Genomic DNA, 15516 nt, shown 5'->3' with positions numbered 1-15516 from the left:
TCCAAATTTATAACTATTAGCAGGGGATAGTGAGTTGTTTGACGATCCAGAGAGATACAGGAGATTGGTAGGAAAATTGAACTACCTTACAGTCACTCGTCCTGACATTGCTTATGCAGTTAGTGTGGTAAGTCAGTTTATGTCTTTCCCAACTATTGCTCATTGGGAAGCCTTGGGACAAATCTTGTGTTATCTGAAGGGCGCTCCATGAAAAGGTTTATTATATGGTAATCATGGGCATTTGAATGTTGAATGTTTTTCAGATGTCGACTGTGTTGGATCTAAGGTTGACAGGAGGTCAACTACTGGATATTGCGTTTTTGTTAGAGGAAATTTGGTGTCTTGGAGAAGCAAGAAGCAGAGTACAGTTTCTCGATCTAGTGCTGAATCCGAATACAGAGCCATGGCACAATCAATATGTGAGGCAATGTGGATACTTCAATTACTAGATGAGACAGGTTTTAAGACCTCTCTGCCTGCGAAATTGTGGTGTGATAATCAAACTGCTCTCCATATTGCTTTTAATCCGGTGTTTCATGAGCAGACCAAACATATTGAGATTGATTGTCACTTTGTTCCTGAAAAGATTCAATAACAGATCATCTCAACAGGACACATCAAAACTGGAGAGCAGTTAGGAGATATTTTTATAAAAGCTCTGAATGGAGCTAGGATTGACTACATTTGTAACAAGTTGGGCATGATTAACATTTATACTCCAACTTGAGGGGGAGTGTTATGGAAAGTCAATCACTATATTATTTCTCTGTATATTCTGTATTCTGTATTTCTATTTAGGATTTCTTATTTAGAATTTCTTGCTAATTAATAGAACACAATTATAGGAATCAATTGAATATATATACTTATGTACAGATTAATTGAAATTAAGGAGGATCATCTCTTTCTACAACAAGTATTAAAAAATGTAGAAAGGAGCCGTAAGCACTTCTCCCCTTCTTCATCTTACTCTCTTTGTTTGAGTCAATTTGAGACGGTGTTGCATGCTGTTAGGGACTATCTAGAAGCTTCTAGGGTGTGGCAAAGTATTGTTCTAGGTAATAATTGGATTTTCTTTTTTTTTTTTAAATAAAATCTCATTATAAAAAATCTTGGGTGGAGCGCAATATTTCAGTAATTGATATTCAAATTGGAAATACTCTTGGGCTATCATATTTTTTGTTTTATTTGTTGGAAGATTTGGCTATGTTACGATGGCATTATTTTTAATGATGATTATGTGGATTCTAATTGTTTATTGAATCAAGAGAATGCAGCATCTAATTTTGTGTATCAGGTCATGTCATCTTTTTGCTCTAATTTAAGGTTTTTGTGTCTTAGGTTGCTCTGCCTAAACGTTGGGTCCAGATAAATACCGATGGTTCTATCAAATGAAACAATAAACTTGCTTTTTTTGGGTGGTTTGTTAAAGGATTCTTGCGGGTGTGGATTGTGGGTTTTGGAAGCTAATTGGCGCTCTTACTTGGTTCCTATTGCTGAGTTATGGTTTAGAAAAGGGCTTGAGTTAGCTTTAGGGAGAGGGTTCATAGATGTGATTATCGTAAATGATAACTCCACTACAGTTAGCCTTATTCAGAATAGTGTTAATCCTCCTGGCCATTCAAATCCTAGTTGTAGTAATATGGAGTTGGAATGCTAAAATTCGACATGTTTGTATGGAAGGAAATTTTTGTGTTGATCTTTTAGCTAATCTCGCGGCTTCTCCTCCAGTAGGGGTTCATTAGTTTTCTTCCCCGTTGCTAGCCTTAAATTCTTAGCTAATTCATGATTTGTGTGGAGTATCTTACTCCAGGATGCGTGTTTTGTAATTTTATTGGTTTCTGCTGAACTTTGCTCTTTCTTTTTTCTATATATATATATATATATATATATAATGGGCAGAGAGAAGATTAATACAAGTTGTTTTTGGCATGTGCCTATCAACTAGGGATGGCCACGGTTCAGGAACTACCGGTTCAGGTTCAATGAAATCATTAACCTGAACCAAACCGTTATGGGACGATTTGGAAGACGGTTTCTGAACCGCCAGTTCCGGTTCGAGCCCCGGTTTAAAACGGTTTAAAGAATAGTTTGAAAAATGACAGTTCATAACGGTTTGAAGGAAGGTTTGAAAACAGTTTAAGGGCAGTTGAAGAGCGACTTAAAGAAAAAAAATTAGAGAAAAATTTTATTAATTTAGAATTTAAGTTATATTTATAAAAATATTTTAATTTTTCTTAAAAATCTTTCAATCAAAATAAAATAAGAAAAAAAAAGAATGAAATGACTTATTTTTAAGAAAAATTTAATAAATAAAGACTTGAACTTATTAAAAAATTAGAGATGAAATTAATTTTTTTTTAAAAAAAAATTAAAAAAAGATGCATCAACTTAATTTTGTCTATGTATTCCTTTAGGATTTAGGAGAATCAAAATTTTCAGTTATAAGTTGAGAGAAGAGAGATTGAGATGGTTTGGTCATGTGAAGCGTAGACATACGAAAGCACTAGTTAGACAAGTAAAGCACCTTGGGTGGGTCAGAGGATATAAAGGAAAAGAGAGGTAGACTTAAACTGACTTGAAAGAGAGTAGTACAATATGACCAAGAAGCATTACACATTTCCGAGAATTTAACCCAAAATTGTTTAGAGTGGAGAAAGAGAATCCATATAGCCGACCCCAATAAATTTTTGGGATATAAACTTAGTTGAGTTGAGTATTACTTGCCCTTTTTTAAAAAATTATATGATAATTAATAATTAAAAAAGTATAAAAAAAAAATTAAAATAAAGGGTATTGAAAATTTTATTGAAGATATAAAATAATAATAGAGTAATTGAGATTGTATTAAAAATTTCAGTGTGCATATAAAATAATAAAATAGGAGAATTGTGAGAGTACTGAGAATTAAAAGGAATATAGAAAATAATTATTTAGAAAATTTGAGAGAAATTGAAAGAGTATTAAGAATTAAAGAGAGTGTAGAGAATTAATGATATATATATATATATCATTAATTAGGAGTGGAGTGAGATATTTATTGAAATTTTTTGTATTTAAATTGCCGATTTGGTCCGATTCAAAACCGTCTGTTCAATTCGGTTCAGAACCGCCGATTCACAGTTTCTAAAAAATATGAACCTGAACCAAACCGTAGAAAGACGATTTCGGTATGGTTCGAAGCCGATTTCAGTTTTGATCGATTTCGGTCTGATTTTGATCAAATCGGTTTTGATTCGGTTTTAGTTCGAAACTAGACCATGGCCACCCCTACTATCAACATATAAAGAGGAGTTATAAAAAAAACGTGGAGAAACTTGAGAAATACAAAAACTTGTATGAGGTAGAATTGATGTATTATCCACCAGAAAAATGACGTAAAGTAGTTCCCATCATGGTTTTTGATTCCAAGTTGTAGCTTGGAAGGTTTAAAATCAGACTATACAGGTTTGAGTAAAAAACAGTTCAAAATTGACAGTTTGGATTCTAATCCTGATTTTGATTTGATTCATGTTCAATGCAATCCAATGGTTATTATTATTATTATTATTTACTTTTTAGAAGGTAATTTGAATCAAAATTGAACAAAATCATTAATTTCATTTTGATTTGATTTAATTTAAAATCTCTAATTTATGAATCGAAATCATAGTTTCTAATTCAAAATCTGCTAGGATTTTATATATGGGCCAAAAAGGGGTTTTCACCAATAGATTCAAACACATTATTTTCCGTGGGAAGATTCACTGTAGGTCTACAGTGTTGAATTTAGGGACTCTTATGTCTTTGTTGGTTGTGCTGGGGGTTGGAGAAATGCATTACAAGTTGGGCTAGAGAAATATAGAGTGGGCCTTTTAGGCCTCTTCCTTCCCACTTGTTGTCCCGCTTTTCTCCCACAAGTTAATGACAAAAATCGACTTCGTTTTTCATTTTAGCACGCTGTTTTTCATTATAGCCAAACAAACATGAAAGAAGCAGGTTCTCTACATTAGCGTCCCTTGGTGTAGTTCTACGAATCAGGGATGGCAATGCCAAAATACCTCTGATTTATGAGAATTAACGCTTGCATAGATAATATCATGGTTTCCATCTTCTAATCATAAAATCCTAACTTTCAGCATCAAATTGTGATTCCTCATTGAACACCATCATTTAAACATCTCTTTTATTGCACCTAAATTTGAATCAACGAGTCAAAATCCAAACTAGAATTAAACCTACAATCCTTGAAAAAATTCAAATGAGTCTTAAACTTCATAGCATTACAAAATAATCTCTTATACTGCTACTTAATTAGCTTAGTTCAGTCTCTAATTTCTCTAAGCAAGTACGTTCTTAAGCCTTTGACTCCTTTTTGTGTTCCCAATCATGATAGGAGGAGTACTCATTATCATGGTCTCTTCCCTATCCTGGTCTCAATAATGGCCATGGTGGCTATAACCAAGTGCCCTCTAAGTTTTTTGTTTTCTTTTGGCCATTTGTCTCTTCATCAACCCAAGCTGCAGCAGCATCAGCAGCTAACGAAAAAAAGAACAACAAGAAAAGAAAGGCATACCACCACCGCTACCTCACCTTGCTGCCATCACCACCATTATCTCACATTGTCACCATCACCACCATCTAACTATAACAGTTTCTACCACCACCACCACTTAATCGTAATCTAAAATCATAACTTATTGAACACTTGATGAATTTATCGTGTCATCGATGACTAAAAAAAAAGGGTTAGAAATGATCTAACTAATTACTGATTGCACTCTAAATTTTATTGATTATGTTTTAAGTTTTCATAAAATGATAAAGTTACCCTTGTTAAAATGATGGTCATCAATGAAAATTTTGAATATGATCAACAGTAAAAATAGGACCATTTTTTACTTTTTTTTTTCACAAATCATTAATGACATGACTAATTCATGCTTCATTATAATTTTGATCAGTTTAATTTTGTTGTTAAATAGTTAATTCCAGATAATACAGGAGTGTAAACATATATTTGACTATTGAGAGTTGTAGTTTTTGGGAGATTTGAAGTATCAACAAGAAAAACCGGCAAGTAATAAACAAAATTATGGCTAAAAGTTATAAGATACACAGATAATAAATCAATTAAATTGACAAAAGTTTATTTAATTCTAATAGTAATTTTTAGGAGGTTAAATATATTAATTAAATTGATAAGAATTTATTTGACTTTAATCAGGACTTAAATGAATTAATTAAATTAATAAATGTTTATTTCATAAGTAATTGTTAAGGCTTAAAAAAATATTTATAAAAGATATATTAAATTAATAAAAAATAATGATATATATATATATATATTTAAATATATATATTAATATCATATTTTTACAAATTAATATAATAACACTACAATGAAATAACTACAAGAACTAGGAGGAATTAAAATGAAAGAGATTTGCTACGGTTGAGCTTTTCTCTTCTTTTACCTGTGTACCAATAGATAGAAAGGCTTTCCACCATTTTCAATTTTGTTGGGTAGCAACAATGCGCGGACCCATTTGCAGCTTCTTTTTTTTTTTTTTTTTTTAATTAAAGGTAAAGATCGATACTTTTACACGTGAAGAATATGTAGTGGCAGGCACTCGTGACTTCGAAAAAAAAAAAGTTGAAAAAAAAAAAGAGAAAAATTTGTTTTTAATGTCGTCTTGTTGTGCCAAGGACCAGCACCAGCCAAATCCAATGCTATTTCTATATGTAGTGTCTGATTCATCTTCACTTTCATTCACTCACTGGCTCATTATAACTCCAAAAGTAGCAATACAGAGGAAGAGGAAAGAATGATAAAGAAGGAGAAATTCTTGAAGGAACATCCATATTTGCTGGAAAAGGAGGTCTCTCGCTCTGATTTTCCTCCTAATTTTCTCTTTGGTGTTGCCACTTCTGCCTATCAGGTACCCTTTTCATCAGCATAGAGATTTGTCCTTGCTGATTGTTTGCAAAATGTGATCTGGATACTCGCCAGTTTTATTCGTGCTGATGGTCCTTTTCCTTCTTCCTTTTCTCTCTGCTCTTCTTTTTGGTTCTTTTCCTTATTAAATTTGTCATAGTTGCTTTTGGCTGCTTCCTCGATCTCTTGTGATTTGTGTAATTTCCTTTTGCTTTATTTTGGGAATCGTTTTAAGAATCTAATTATCATTTTACCTATCTTGTACAAATTATTGTTGTTTGGCGTAAACTGTGTTTTTTTTTTTTTTTTTTTTTAAATTTGGTATGTTTCATGGCAATGGCGGATCTAGCTTTAAAAAATAATAATAAATTGACCCCTCTTTTCATTTAACACTTGATAATCAATTTGGAAATTTTGTTTTTGATATAAATATTTTTTTATATGTTGACCCAGACAAAAAAAATTTCTAGATCCGCCACTGTTTCATGGTCTAGTACTGGGTAATGCTGTTTTTTAAGAATTTTTCTTTGTTGTCTTTATTAATTATGATGCTTCTGTCTAATATTAGCATTTGTTTGACATACCATTTTTTCTGTCTCTAACGAAGAAAATTGCCAACCGTTTTATATTTGGCTTTGATCTTAAGTGCATCTGGCTTGAGTATATAGTTTCAATCTCTCAATATTTATCTGTTTGATGAAAAAAATATCCCACACAAGGATGTCAGATAGGAAAAGTGTTCTCTCATTGAATATCTTTATGCTACAAAAAAAAAAAAAAAAAAAAAAAAATGCAAAATAGAAGTTCAAACAATGAACTAAAGATGGTTAAGGATAAATTACCTTGATGTGCAATAATTGAAGGCAATGAGAAGCACTGACATTGCATTGTTTTGGACCGTAACTCCAGCAGAGTAGCTGCACTGATTTTTTTTGCAACGTGTATAGATTTTTGAGAACTTGCTCAATACTCAAATTGACTCCTTGTTGCTTATTTGTAGATTGAAGGTGGCTGCAGGGAAGGTGGTAGAGGTCCTAGTATATGGGATGCTTTTTCACACACCAAAGGTACCAGCTTTTCTACTATATTATTGAATGACTTTATTATTTATTTATTTACTGTGTTATCCTAGTCTTGGATTTATTGTTCTCAAATTCAGTCCTGAACTTGGTTGTAAAAATCATTTTGTTTTCTCATTTTTGTTTTGTTAGGAACTATTCTTGATGGAAGCAATGGTGATGTGGCAGTGGATCATTATCATCGATACAAGGTCAATATCTGTGGGATTGGCTATGATTGACTTGCGTTTTTCTTTGTTTCTTCTTTATTACAGTGGCATTTCATTGAAGTTCAAATCTATGAATGGCAAACTTTCTGCAATTCTTTTCCTTTGGCATCCTTATCATTTCTTCTTCATTCTTTTCTTTTATAGGGAAGGCACCCAGTTGTGGGTATTATCTGACTTTATCTCTTAACACTTTTCCCTTATTAGAATTAGCGTTTTGGGTATGTGACTTCACCATTTAATGCAGTCAATGAACTGCTTCATGAATTGGACTAAACATGTGTTCTCAAATTTCTAAAAATTTATATTTATGACTCATAATCATGTTACAAGGCAGTATTCTCAACTACAGAGAAGATAGAAATTAGGGAGAGATGGAGAAAGAAAGGGGACGGGAAGAAGGACGATAGAGAAAATAGAACTTAGAGAGAAGAATTGATTTTAATATTTATAACAACTCCTATACAGCTATGAACTCATCTCAAGTACATCTACTTATTCTACTCCCTTCACCGTACAATTACGGCCCTTATTGATATTCATGACATTCCCCACTTCTTGAAATCATTCTTGTCCTCAAGAATGAATAAGGGGAGCTGCAACTAGAACACTAAAAGGAAAGACCGAAATCTTGAATTGGGAGATGAATGTATGCTCATATATGAGTAGTGTCCTTGCCATTTTGATTGGAAAAACTGTTGCCTCCATATCCAGAATGAGATGGCTTTTTTTCTGCACAAAATAAGATGGCTTTCTTTCTTTGCCTTCTTAATATTTTCCATTCATCCACCATGGACATTAAGAAATCATAGGAATAGAATTTACCCTTTTTCCATTTCAGTTGAAGAAATGTCGCAAAACTTTCCTTTTGACTAAATTTCTACTTATCGAAGTGCAGAAGATCTTCTGCCTCATTAGCCCCCCAAACCTTAAGAACAATAACTCCACTAGAAAGCTTTGACAACCCTTGTTGTGTTTTCTCCTTGTCAATTGATGCAGATAATGTTGCATTTAATAGAATAGTAGCCTCGGATGTTTTGCCCGCAAGATTTTCATCTTTTAATCTTTCTTCCATCAATTTCTTATCTCCACCATTGTGCAAAATTATTGTGTCATCGAGAGGGATAGTCTCATTAGCATCGAAATCCTCTATCTTTTCCTCTTTGAGTTGTTAAGTCCAATTCACTGCCACTACTACAAGAATCCTCAAATATATGGGTGCTGGTTCTTAAAGCTTGAAAGGACTCCCTTATTGACTCCCTAAATACCAGTATCTATTCCCCGAATTCCTTCTTGAATTCCTTGACACACCTCTACACATTTTCTTGGAAAATCTTTATCCATTCTTCCAGCTCTGTTGTCCTAACCATCTCTTGGTTAACCACCATTGATCTGGCCATAATTCCAACCCCCAAAAGAATTGAAAATTGATTCAGTCCCACTTGTAACAAGCTCTACAATATTACTGTTAACTGTGAACCCAAAAATCAAAGTTACAGCCGAAGAAAAGAAGAGAAATAGAAAACGGAGAAGAAGAGAATCTGTTCTTGACAGTTACATAAAGAAAGAAAGAGAAATTGAGAGAAAACTTGAGTAACTTTCTTGATATTTCTAGAATTTGGAAAAGATTCTGGTTCCAGAGAAAGAAGGAATTAGGGAAAAAAAAAAATTGAGGAAGAACAAAAATTCCAAGAGTTAGAAGAAATATGTCTCTTGAAATGCTGAAAATGAGAAATTAAGAAGGAAATAGAAGAAAGAACCAGAAAGTAACAGAAGAAGAAAGAATTTGATTCAAGAATTCAAGAAGGAACGAGGAAGAAGAAGAAACAGGTTCTGTCAAGAACAAAAGAAGAAAATAAAGGTGAAGAAGGGAAGAAATCTCAGAAAAAGAGGAAGAAGAAATAGGGAGAAAGAAGAAGAAGAAGAAGAAGAAGAAGAAGAAGAAGAAGAATAGGGAGAAGAGCAGTTTCAGGAGAGAAGAACCTGGAATTTAGGGCCTGCATTGCATCGAACCATCATTGCAACTTCCCTTAACAGATTTGAATTGATGCCCAATGGAAATCAAGCCCTAATACCATCTGTTACAAAGCAGTATCCTCAATTCCAGAGAAGACAAAAATTAGGGAGAGATTGAGAAAGAAAGGGGAAGGGAAGAAGGAAGATAGAGAAAATAGAACTTAGAGAAAAGAATTGATTGTAATATTGATACTTCTTGGATAGTCCTTTGTTACAACTCTTCAATTATTTATACAACATCTCTTCTACTGACTAATTGTACCTGCCAAATATAACAACTACTTCAACTAGTATAACAACTCCTATACTGCTATTAACTCATCTCATCTACATCGAGTTATTCTACTCCCTTCACCATACAATTACAGCCCTTATTAATGCACATAACAAATCATTGCTAGATTATGTACCTTTAACTATGTTAAACACAATTTCCATTTTGTAATTCAAGCTTAATTTTGTTCTTTATGCATATCAAAGTCATGGAATTAGTTTTAAATAGAGCTGAATGGCGAACATGGTTATGGATTATCATACGCTGTTGTTGTTGGGATTAAGGCTTAGTTTTTGTTGTATGCATATCAAAGTTATGGATTATCATACGCATTCACAAATGGAAAATCAAAACAGGTGGGGTTTGGCTCCTGATGTGACTTGTTAACTTTTGTAATATTCTCTACTGTGTATTTCAGTGAATCATGGTCAGGATTAATGCTTTATGCCTAGGATGCAGTTATTTTGCTTGTTTACTTGAATTCTTTTAACTTTTTCCTTGTCTCTTCTTCAACTCGTCCTTTATTTTCGCCTTTTTTCCCATCAGATTATTGTTTTCACCACTCACTATTGATATTCAGGAAGACATTGAACTCATCACTAAGTTGGGGTTTGATGCTTATCGATTTTCCATATCATGGTCTCGCATTTTCCCTGGTATGTGTTCCTCTCAAGAATGTAATATATATTGTTTCTTGGCTTGGTCAGCAGTTGAAGCAAGTAATTGTCATCTTAATTTTCTTCCTATCCATTTAACAAATTGAACACGGTTAAACATGAGAAGTCAACCTTCATTTAGATGGTGACTTAAGCAAGATATGTGAAGTTACTTGCCCTATCTAACTTCGGCTCAGAGGTGGATGTGCTATAGGGACTAAGGGTGCTCAAACATCCTTTGGGAACTTTGCTTTTGTCAATCTTGCTCCCACTAATTTTCTTAAGTTTGGCCCTGCTCTTTCTTTTTGCCCTCAATATTTTTGAATTACTAATTCTAGAGGGTTAATGAAAATAGCAGAGTATCAATTGATCTTTCAGATGGATTTATTTTTGAGGTTTGCTGGCGACTTAGGAACGAATGATGAGTGTAATACTGAAAGATAGTGAATGAGATGATGAGTCAATGGTGAAACATTATTTTATTTTTATTTTTCATGGTATTCCAAGTTCAATTTCTTTTTATTCTATTAGACTTTTTTGCAGCATAACATTTACTTGTCAATGCTACCAGTTTCATCTTCCTTATGTATCTTTCTGTCCTTTCCCTTTATCTTTCTTTTTCACTTGGTGAGACCATCAAACTTGTCTGATCTCCCAATTTGAGTTGTGTCTGTACCTTCTGTATGGCTTTTCCTTTGTTGATATGTTTGTTTCTTATTCTGGCAGATGGTTTGGGAACCAAAGTCAATGAAGAAGGGATAGCATTCTATAACAATATCATTAATGCTCTTCTTGAAAAGGGTATGAAGTTGGTTGTGTTGATTTATGACTATGTGCAGCAATAACTCATAGTTTTCCACTTTATGTAGGTATAGAGCCATATATAACTCTGTACCATTGGGATCTCCCCTTGCATCTTCAAGAGTCAATGGGAGGGTGGTTGAATAAGGAAATTGTGTAAGTATTAATCTGAGTGAAAATGTTTTGATATTAAGCAACAACATATTTTCAACTCTGGTAACATAAGATTTGCACTATCACTCACATATATATATTCCAAGAAAAATTATTTTGATGAATTATTTTATTCGTATGCTTCTATAAAATTTTGAACAAATTAATTTGGATTATGAATTAATGATTTCTATGGCTTCTTTGCTTGGAAAACATCCAGAAAATACTTTGCAATCTATGCAGACACTTGCTTTGCAAGTTTTGGTGATAGAGTTAAGAAATGGATTACTCTAAATGAGCCTCTCCAAACAGCAGTAAATGGATTTGATACTGGAATATTTGCTCCTGGAAAACATGAACAGTCAGATACAGAACCATTTTTGGCTTCACACCACCAGATCTTGGCCCATGCAACAGCTGTTTCCATATACCGCAGCATGTACAAAGTATGCCATTTAAGAGATTCGTTTTAGGATAATGGTTGTCGAATCACAATAAATTTTACAGTCATATGGCTCATGCTTTTTTTTTCTTTAATGTACCACCTAGGACTAGGACCGTCAGTATCCAATATGTCATTAGTGGGTTTCATTGCACTTCTTGCAGTTATTTGTCAAAGTGATGGGATTACTTTTAGTTCTTACTAACATGATCTTTACATTTTCCCCCACTAAAGAGTTCATTTTTTTTCTATTAATAGAAAAATGTTATCATCTAATGAGGTAATGTTAATGGGTAATTCTTACATGAAAGATATCCTGCACTAGCTCCAGTTTGGTCCTGTCTAAATTTCACAGACCAAGCCACCATGGTTTGTATTTGTCACAGGCCATAATGGTGCCTCAACAGTTCAGATTATGAACTTGTTAATGGGTAAAGTCAGCTAAGTATTATCTTAATCACTTTTGTTGTTATTTGGGTCATTTAAAGGACAACATCCTGTTCCTGCTGCTGTTGCTTTTTCAGGACAATCAAGGAGGAGAAGTAGGCTTGGTGGTGGACTGTGAATGGGCTGAAGCTAATTCAGATAAAATTGAAGATAAAGCTGCTGCTGCAAAACGGCTTGAGTTTCAGCTTGGATGGTAGTTCGTCTTGGACTTTTTCGGATGAGATTCTGTTATGTCAATTGGTTTCTGAGCTATTTATAACTCACTGATTTGCCCGTATGCACACACATTAATATTTTCTGTTTGTTTGTGCCCTGGAGTTTTCAAGGGTCCAGGGGAAGGGTTGGGTTGGAGTTGCCTTTGCTGAGGGAAGGGACATAAAGATGAGGAGCCATCAAATAATTCTTGAACCTCTTTGTTTTTTAGTTTAGTAATTTAAACTGAAAACAGGTTACACCATTGGACTCTGTATGGCTCTAAGCCACTTTTATCATAAGCCATATCATTTAGTCTAGTGGGTGAGAGAATCATGAAATATAGCAATGAAAATGCAATACCAAATTTTATACCTCACATTGGTTATTTAACTCCACCCATAACAAAGACATGCTCTGATATTGTTCAACCCAAAGGCAGGTAGCATGCAAATGCCTGGAAAATATTTTTAGATCATCTCCAGTCCCTTAATGATTTCTCTTTATTATTCTTCTTCTGTTACTCTTTCCAATACAGGTATTTGCATCCTTTATATTATGGAGACTATCCTGAAGTTATGCGTAAAATACTGGGAGATGGGCTCCCAAAATTCTCAGAGGAAGATAAGGAATTACTTAGGAACTCACTTGACTTCATTGGTCTAAATCACTATTCTTCAAGATTCATTAAGCATGTTACAGATAGCCCTGCAGAATGCTATTACTATAAAGCCCAAGAAATTGAGATACTTGGTAAATATTAACACCATTGAACCTTATTTCCCGGTCTTAAATTTTTTAAAACATTTTCTCAATCTAGTTTTTTTTCCTGTCAGCTAAATGGGAAGATGGTGAGCCAATCGGCGAGAGGGTATGAACCAATCTTTTTCTCTCTTTCACACACACACACATTTGTGTACAATCATGGTGTGCATTGCTTCCCATCTGCTGACGAATATTTCATGCATGTCAGGCAGCATCAGAATGGCTCTATGTTTGTCCTTGGGGACTTCGGAAGGTTCTCAATTACATAGTCCAGAGATACAATAATCCCATAATTTATGTTACTGAGAATGGTAAGGGAATAATCACTTATCCTGCAATTAGATTCTGTAGTTAAAATGTTGCTTTGAGATTGCAGGTCACTATTTTGAGAAATTGCTTTATGCTGTGGGATCTACAATTCAAGATAGTAAAAGTTTCCAACTACGGTACAATGGCATTCATTCTCTCTGAATCCTCATTCCACACCATTTGACAGGTATGGATGATGAAGACTCCAGTGCCCCTCTCCATGAAATGCTAGATGACAAACTGAGAGTTCGCTATTTTAAAGGATACCTTGCTGCAGTTGCTCAGGCAATCAAGTGAGTTACTAGAGTTTTAATCATTCCATAGATATGCACCTTTCTTTTGGTTCATTTGGCTCCGACCTCACAATCCTGAAGATTAATCAGAGTTAAAGTTCATTAGTGTAGATAGGAACATTAAAAGATGATTGGAGAAGGCTAATAATTGATGCCTATTTATGTGTACATTTAGTGTCTTCTGCAATTTGGTAATCATGTCAAAATATCGAATGGAGGAAGGAATTGTGGTTTAGGATGGTTTAAAAGATGACTGCTCTACACGAAGATCATCTCTTAGTAACTTGTTTTCCTTTTTACCTTTGAATGTTATTAGATATAACTCACTACAATAAACAGTATCATAGTTATAAAATTTTTATATACATTCATTTTCTGTATTTGTCCATTCACCCCTTATAATTACTGTAGCATTATTTATCATAGTAACTCGCCTCACCAAGAATTTTTGTTTAACCTTATTATATTACTAGTGTACATACAAAAGCATTATGGCAAATTTTTCTTCCAAGAGAAGTAATTTTGAAATCTTGTTTATAAATTAAATGGACAGAGACGGAGCAGATGTGAGGGGATATTTTGCATGGTCATTGTTGGACAATTTTGAATGGGCTCAAGGTTATACCAAGCGTTTTGGTTTGATCTATGTGGATTACAAGAATGGACTTGCTCGCCACCCAAAGTCTTCTGCTTATTGGTTCATGAGGTTCTTGAAAGGTGATGAAGGGAAAAATGGCAAAGAGTGACCCACATGTATTGTAACAGGAAGCCCAGTTCTGATTTTCAGTTTGTTTTCATTATATTACCTGATAATTGGCCAAGTATTGTACTTTTGGCAGAAGGGTTTTGTGCTTTTATCTCTCCCCCTTTGTTATAATGAGACAAATTCCGTATGTCTCTTTGTTGACTAATAAGACTACTCACCGTACAAATAGAGTGACTTTATTGTGTACTAGTCTTAAGTTTTTGAAAGAGCCCCTAAGCTTGTTAGTTCCTGTTTTATATTGTCATATTTCTCTATATTTTTTCATTTAGCATTTTATGTCCCAAGTCTGGTTCTAAATTTAGGGCCAAAGTTGGCGTATCGAAGACGTCTATCGACTTTAAGTTTTTCTTGAATTCTATTAATAAAATTATTTTATATAAAAAAGTCAGAACTCTAAAATGCATAGCATGGTTTTCTCCTAATTCCCTAGTTTGTAAGTTTTTTGTGCGCGTTTCCTTCACAGCTACGGTTCCAGCAAATAATCCTACAAGGTTGCCTCCCCCCTTAAACCAAAGAAGTCAAAAAATCATAACATTCAAATTATTTTGAATGATAAAACTAAATTGAACTAATACATTACTTTTAGTATTCATAATATTTTATATAACTTTATTTATTAAATTTATCATAAATATATTAGATAAATTTAATAATTATTCCTAAACTTATATAGTTATAACAATATAATCCTTTAACTTTAAAATATAACATAAAACTCCATTAACTATCAAATTTTACACAGTAAGGGGGTGTTTGGTTTACCTGTTGGGTGCAGCTGATAGCTGATAGACACCCAAACAGGTAAACTATAGTGTTTGACAAGCTCAAAAAAATAGAGCTGATAGCTGATGGGCAACTGATATGATACCCATCACCGCATTGTATCACTCTATTTTTAGATTTGTTCTCATCAGCTAATAGCTGATTTGGTTTTATTTTTTATTTTGACCATATTATCCTTTTTTATTTAACTAGAAAATTAATATTATTAATTTTTTTATTTTTTCATTTTAAATTTTAACATTTTAATTAACGTATTTTAATTTTGATAAAATATTTTTTATTAATAACATAAAATATAAAATATTTATTTATATCTAAAAATTTAAAATTAATTATAAATTTTTCTATTAACAATAATAATTATTTTATTATTTTATTTATATTTTTAAAATTATTTAATTATCTTAAAAAATAATT

At 33.2% G+C, this 15516-nt stretch overlaps 1 protein-coding gene across 1 annotated transcript; it reads left to right on the top strand.

Moving 5' to 3' along the window:
- The first annotated feature begins 5651 nt into the window (after window positions 1–5651).
- Window positions 5652–14443, top strand: LOC110632813 (beta-glucosidase 42). The gene is made up of 13 exons (XM_058128811.1): window positions 5652–5921; window positions 6918–6984; window positions 7129–7187; window positions 10073–10148; window positions 10875–10949; window positions 11018–11105; window positions 11323–11548; window positions 12069–12184; window positions 12722–12936; window positions 13020–13054; window positions 13157–13259; window positions 13445–13550; window positions 14104–14443. The coding sequence occupies exons 1-13, from the start codon at window positions 5808–5810 to the stop codon at window positions 14294–14296; spliced, it is 1473 nt and encodes a 490-aa protein (XP_057984794.1). The 5' UTR covers window positions 5652–5807; the 3' UTR covers window positions 14297–14443.
- The last annotated feature ends 1073 nt before the right edge of the window (window positions 14444–15516 follow it).

This window comes from Hevea brasiliensis, chromosome 10 (assembly GCF_030052815.1).
Source record: "Hevea brasiliensis isolate MT/VB/25A 57/8 chromosome 10, ASM3005281v1, whole genome shotgun sequence".
Lineage (NCBI taxonomy): Eukaryota > Viridiplantae > Streptophyta > Magnoliopsida > Malpighiales > Euphorbiaceae > Hevea > Hevea brasiliensis.
This window is presented reverse-complemented; position numbering and strand designations above follow the sequence as displayed.

What these genes read in the sequence shown, in the direction of transcription:
- LOC110632813 (XM_058128811.1), top strand. Translation starts at nt 5,808, where the DNA reads ATGATAAAGAAGGAGAAATTCTTGAAGGAACATCCATATTTGCTGGAA. An exon ending in TTGCCACTTCTGCCTATCAG is followed by an intron (nt 5,922 to 6,917) that starts GTACCCTTTTCA and finishes GCTTATTTGTAG; the next exon opens with ATTGAAGGTGGCTGCAGGGA. An exon ending in TATACCGCAGCATGTACAAA is followed by an intron (nt 11,549 to 12,068) that starts GTATGCCATTTA and finishes TTGCTTTTTCAG; the next exon opens with GACAATCAAGGAGGAGAAGT.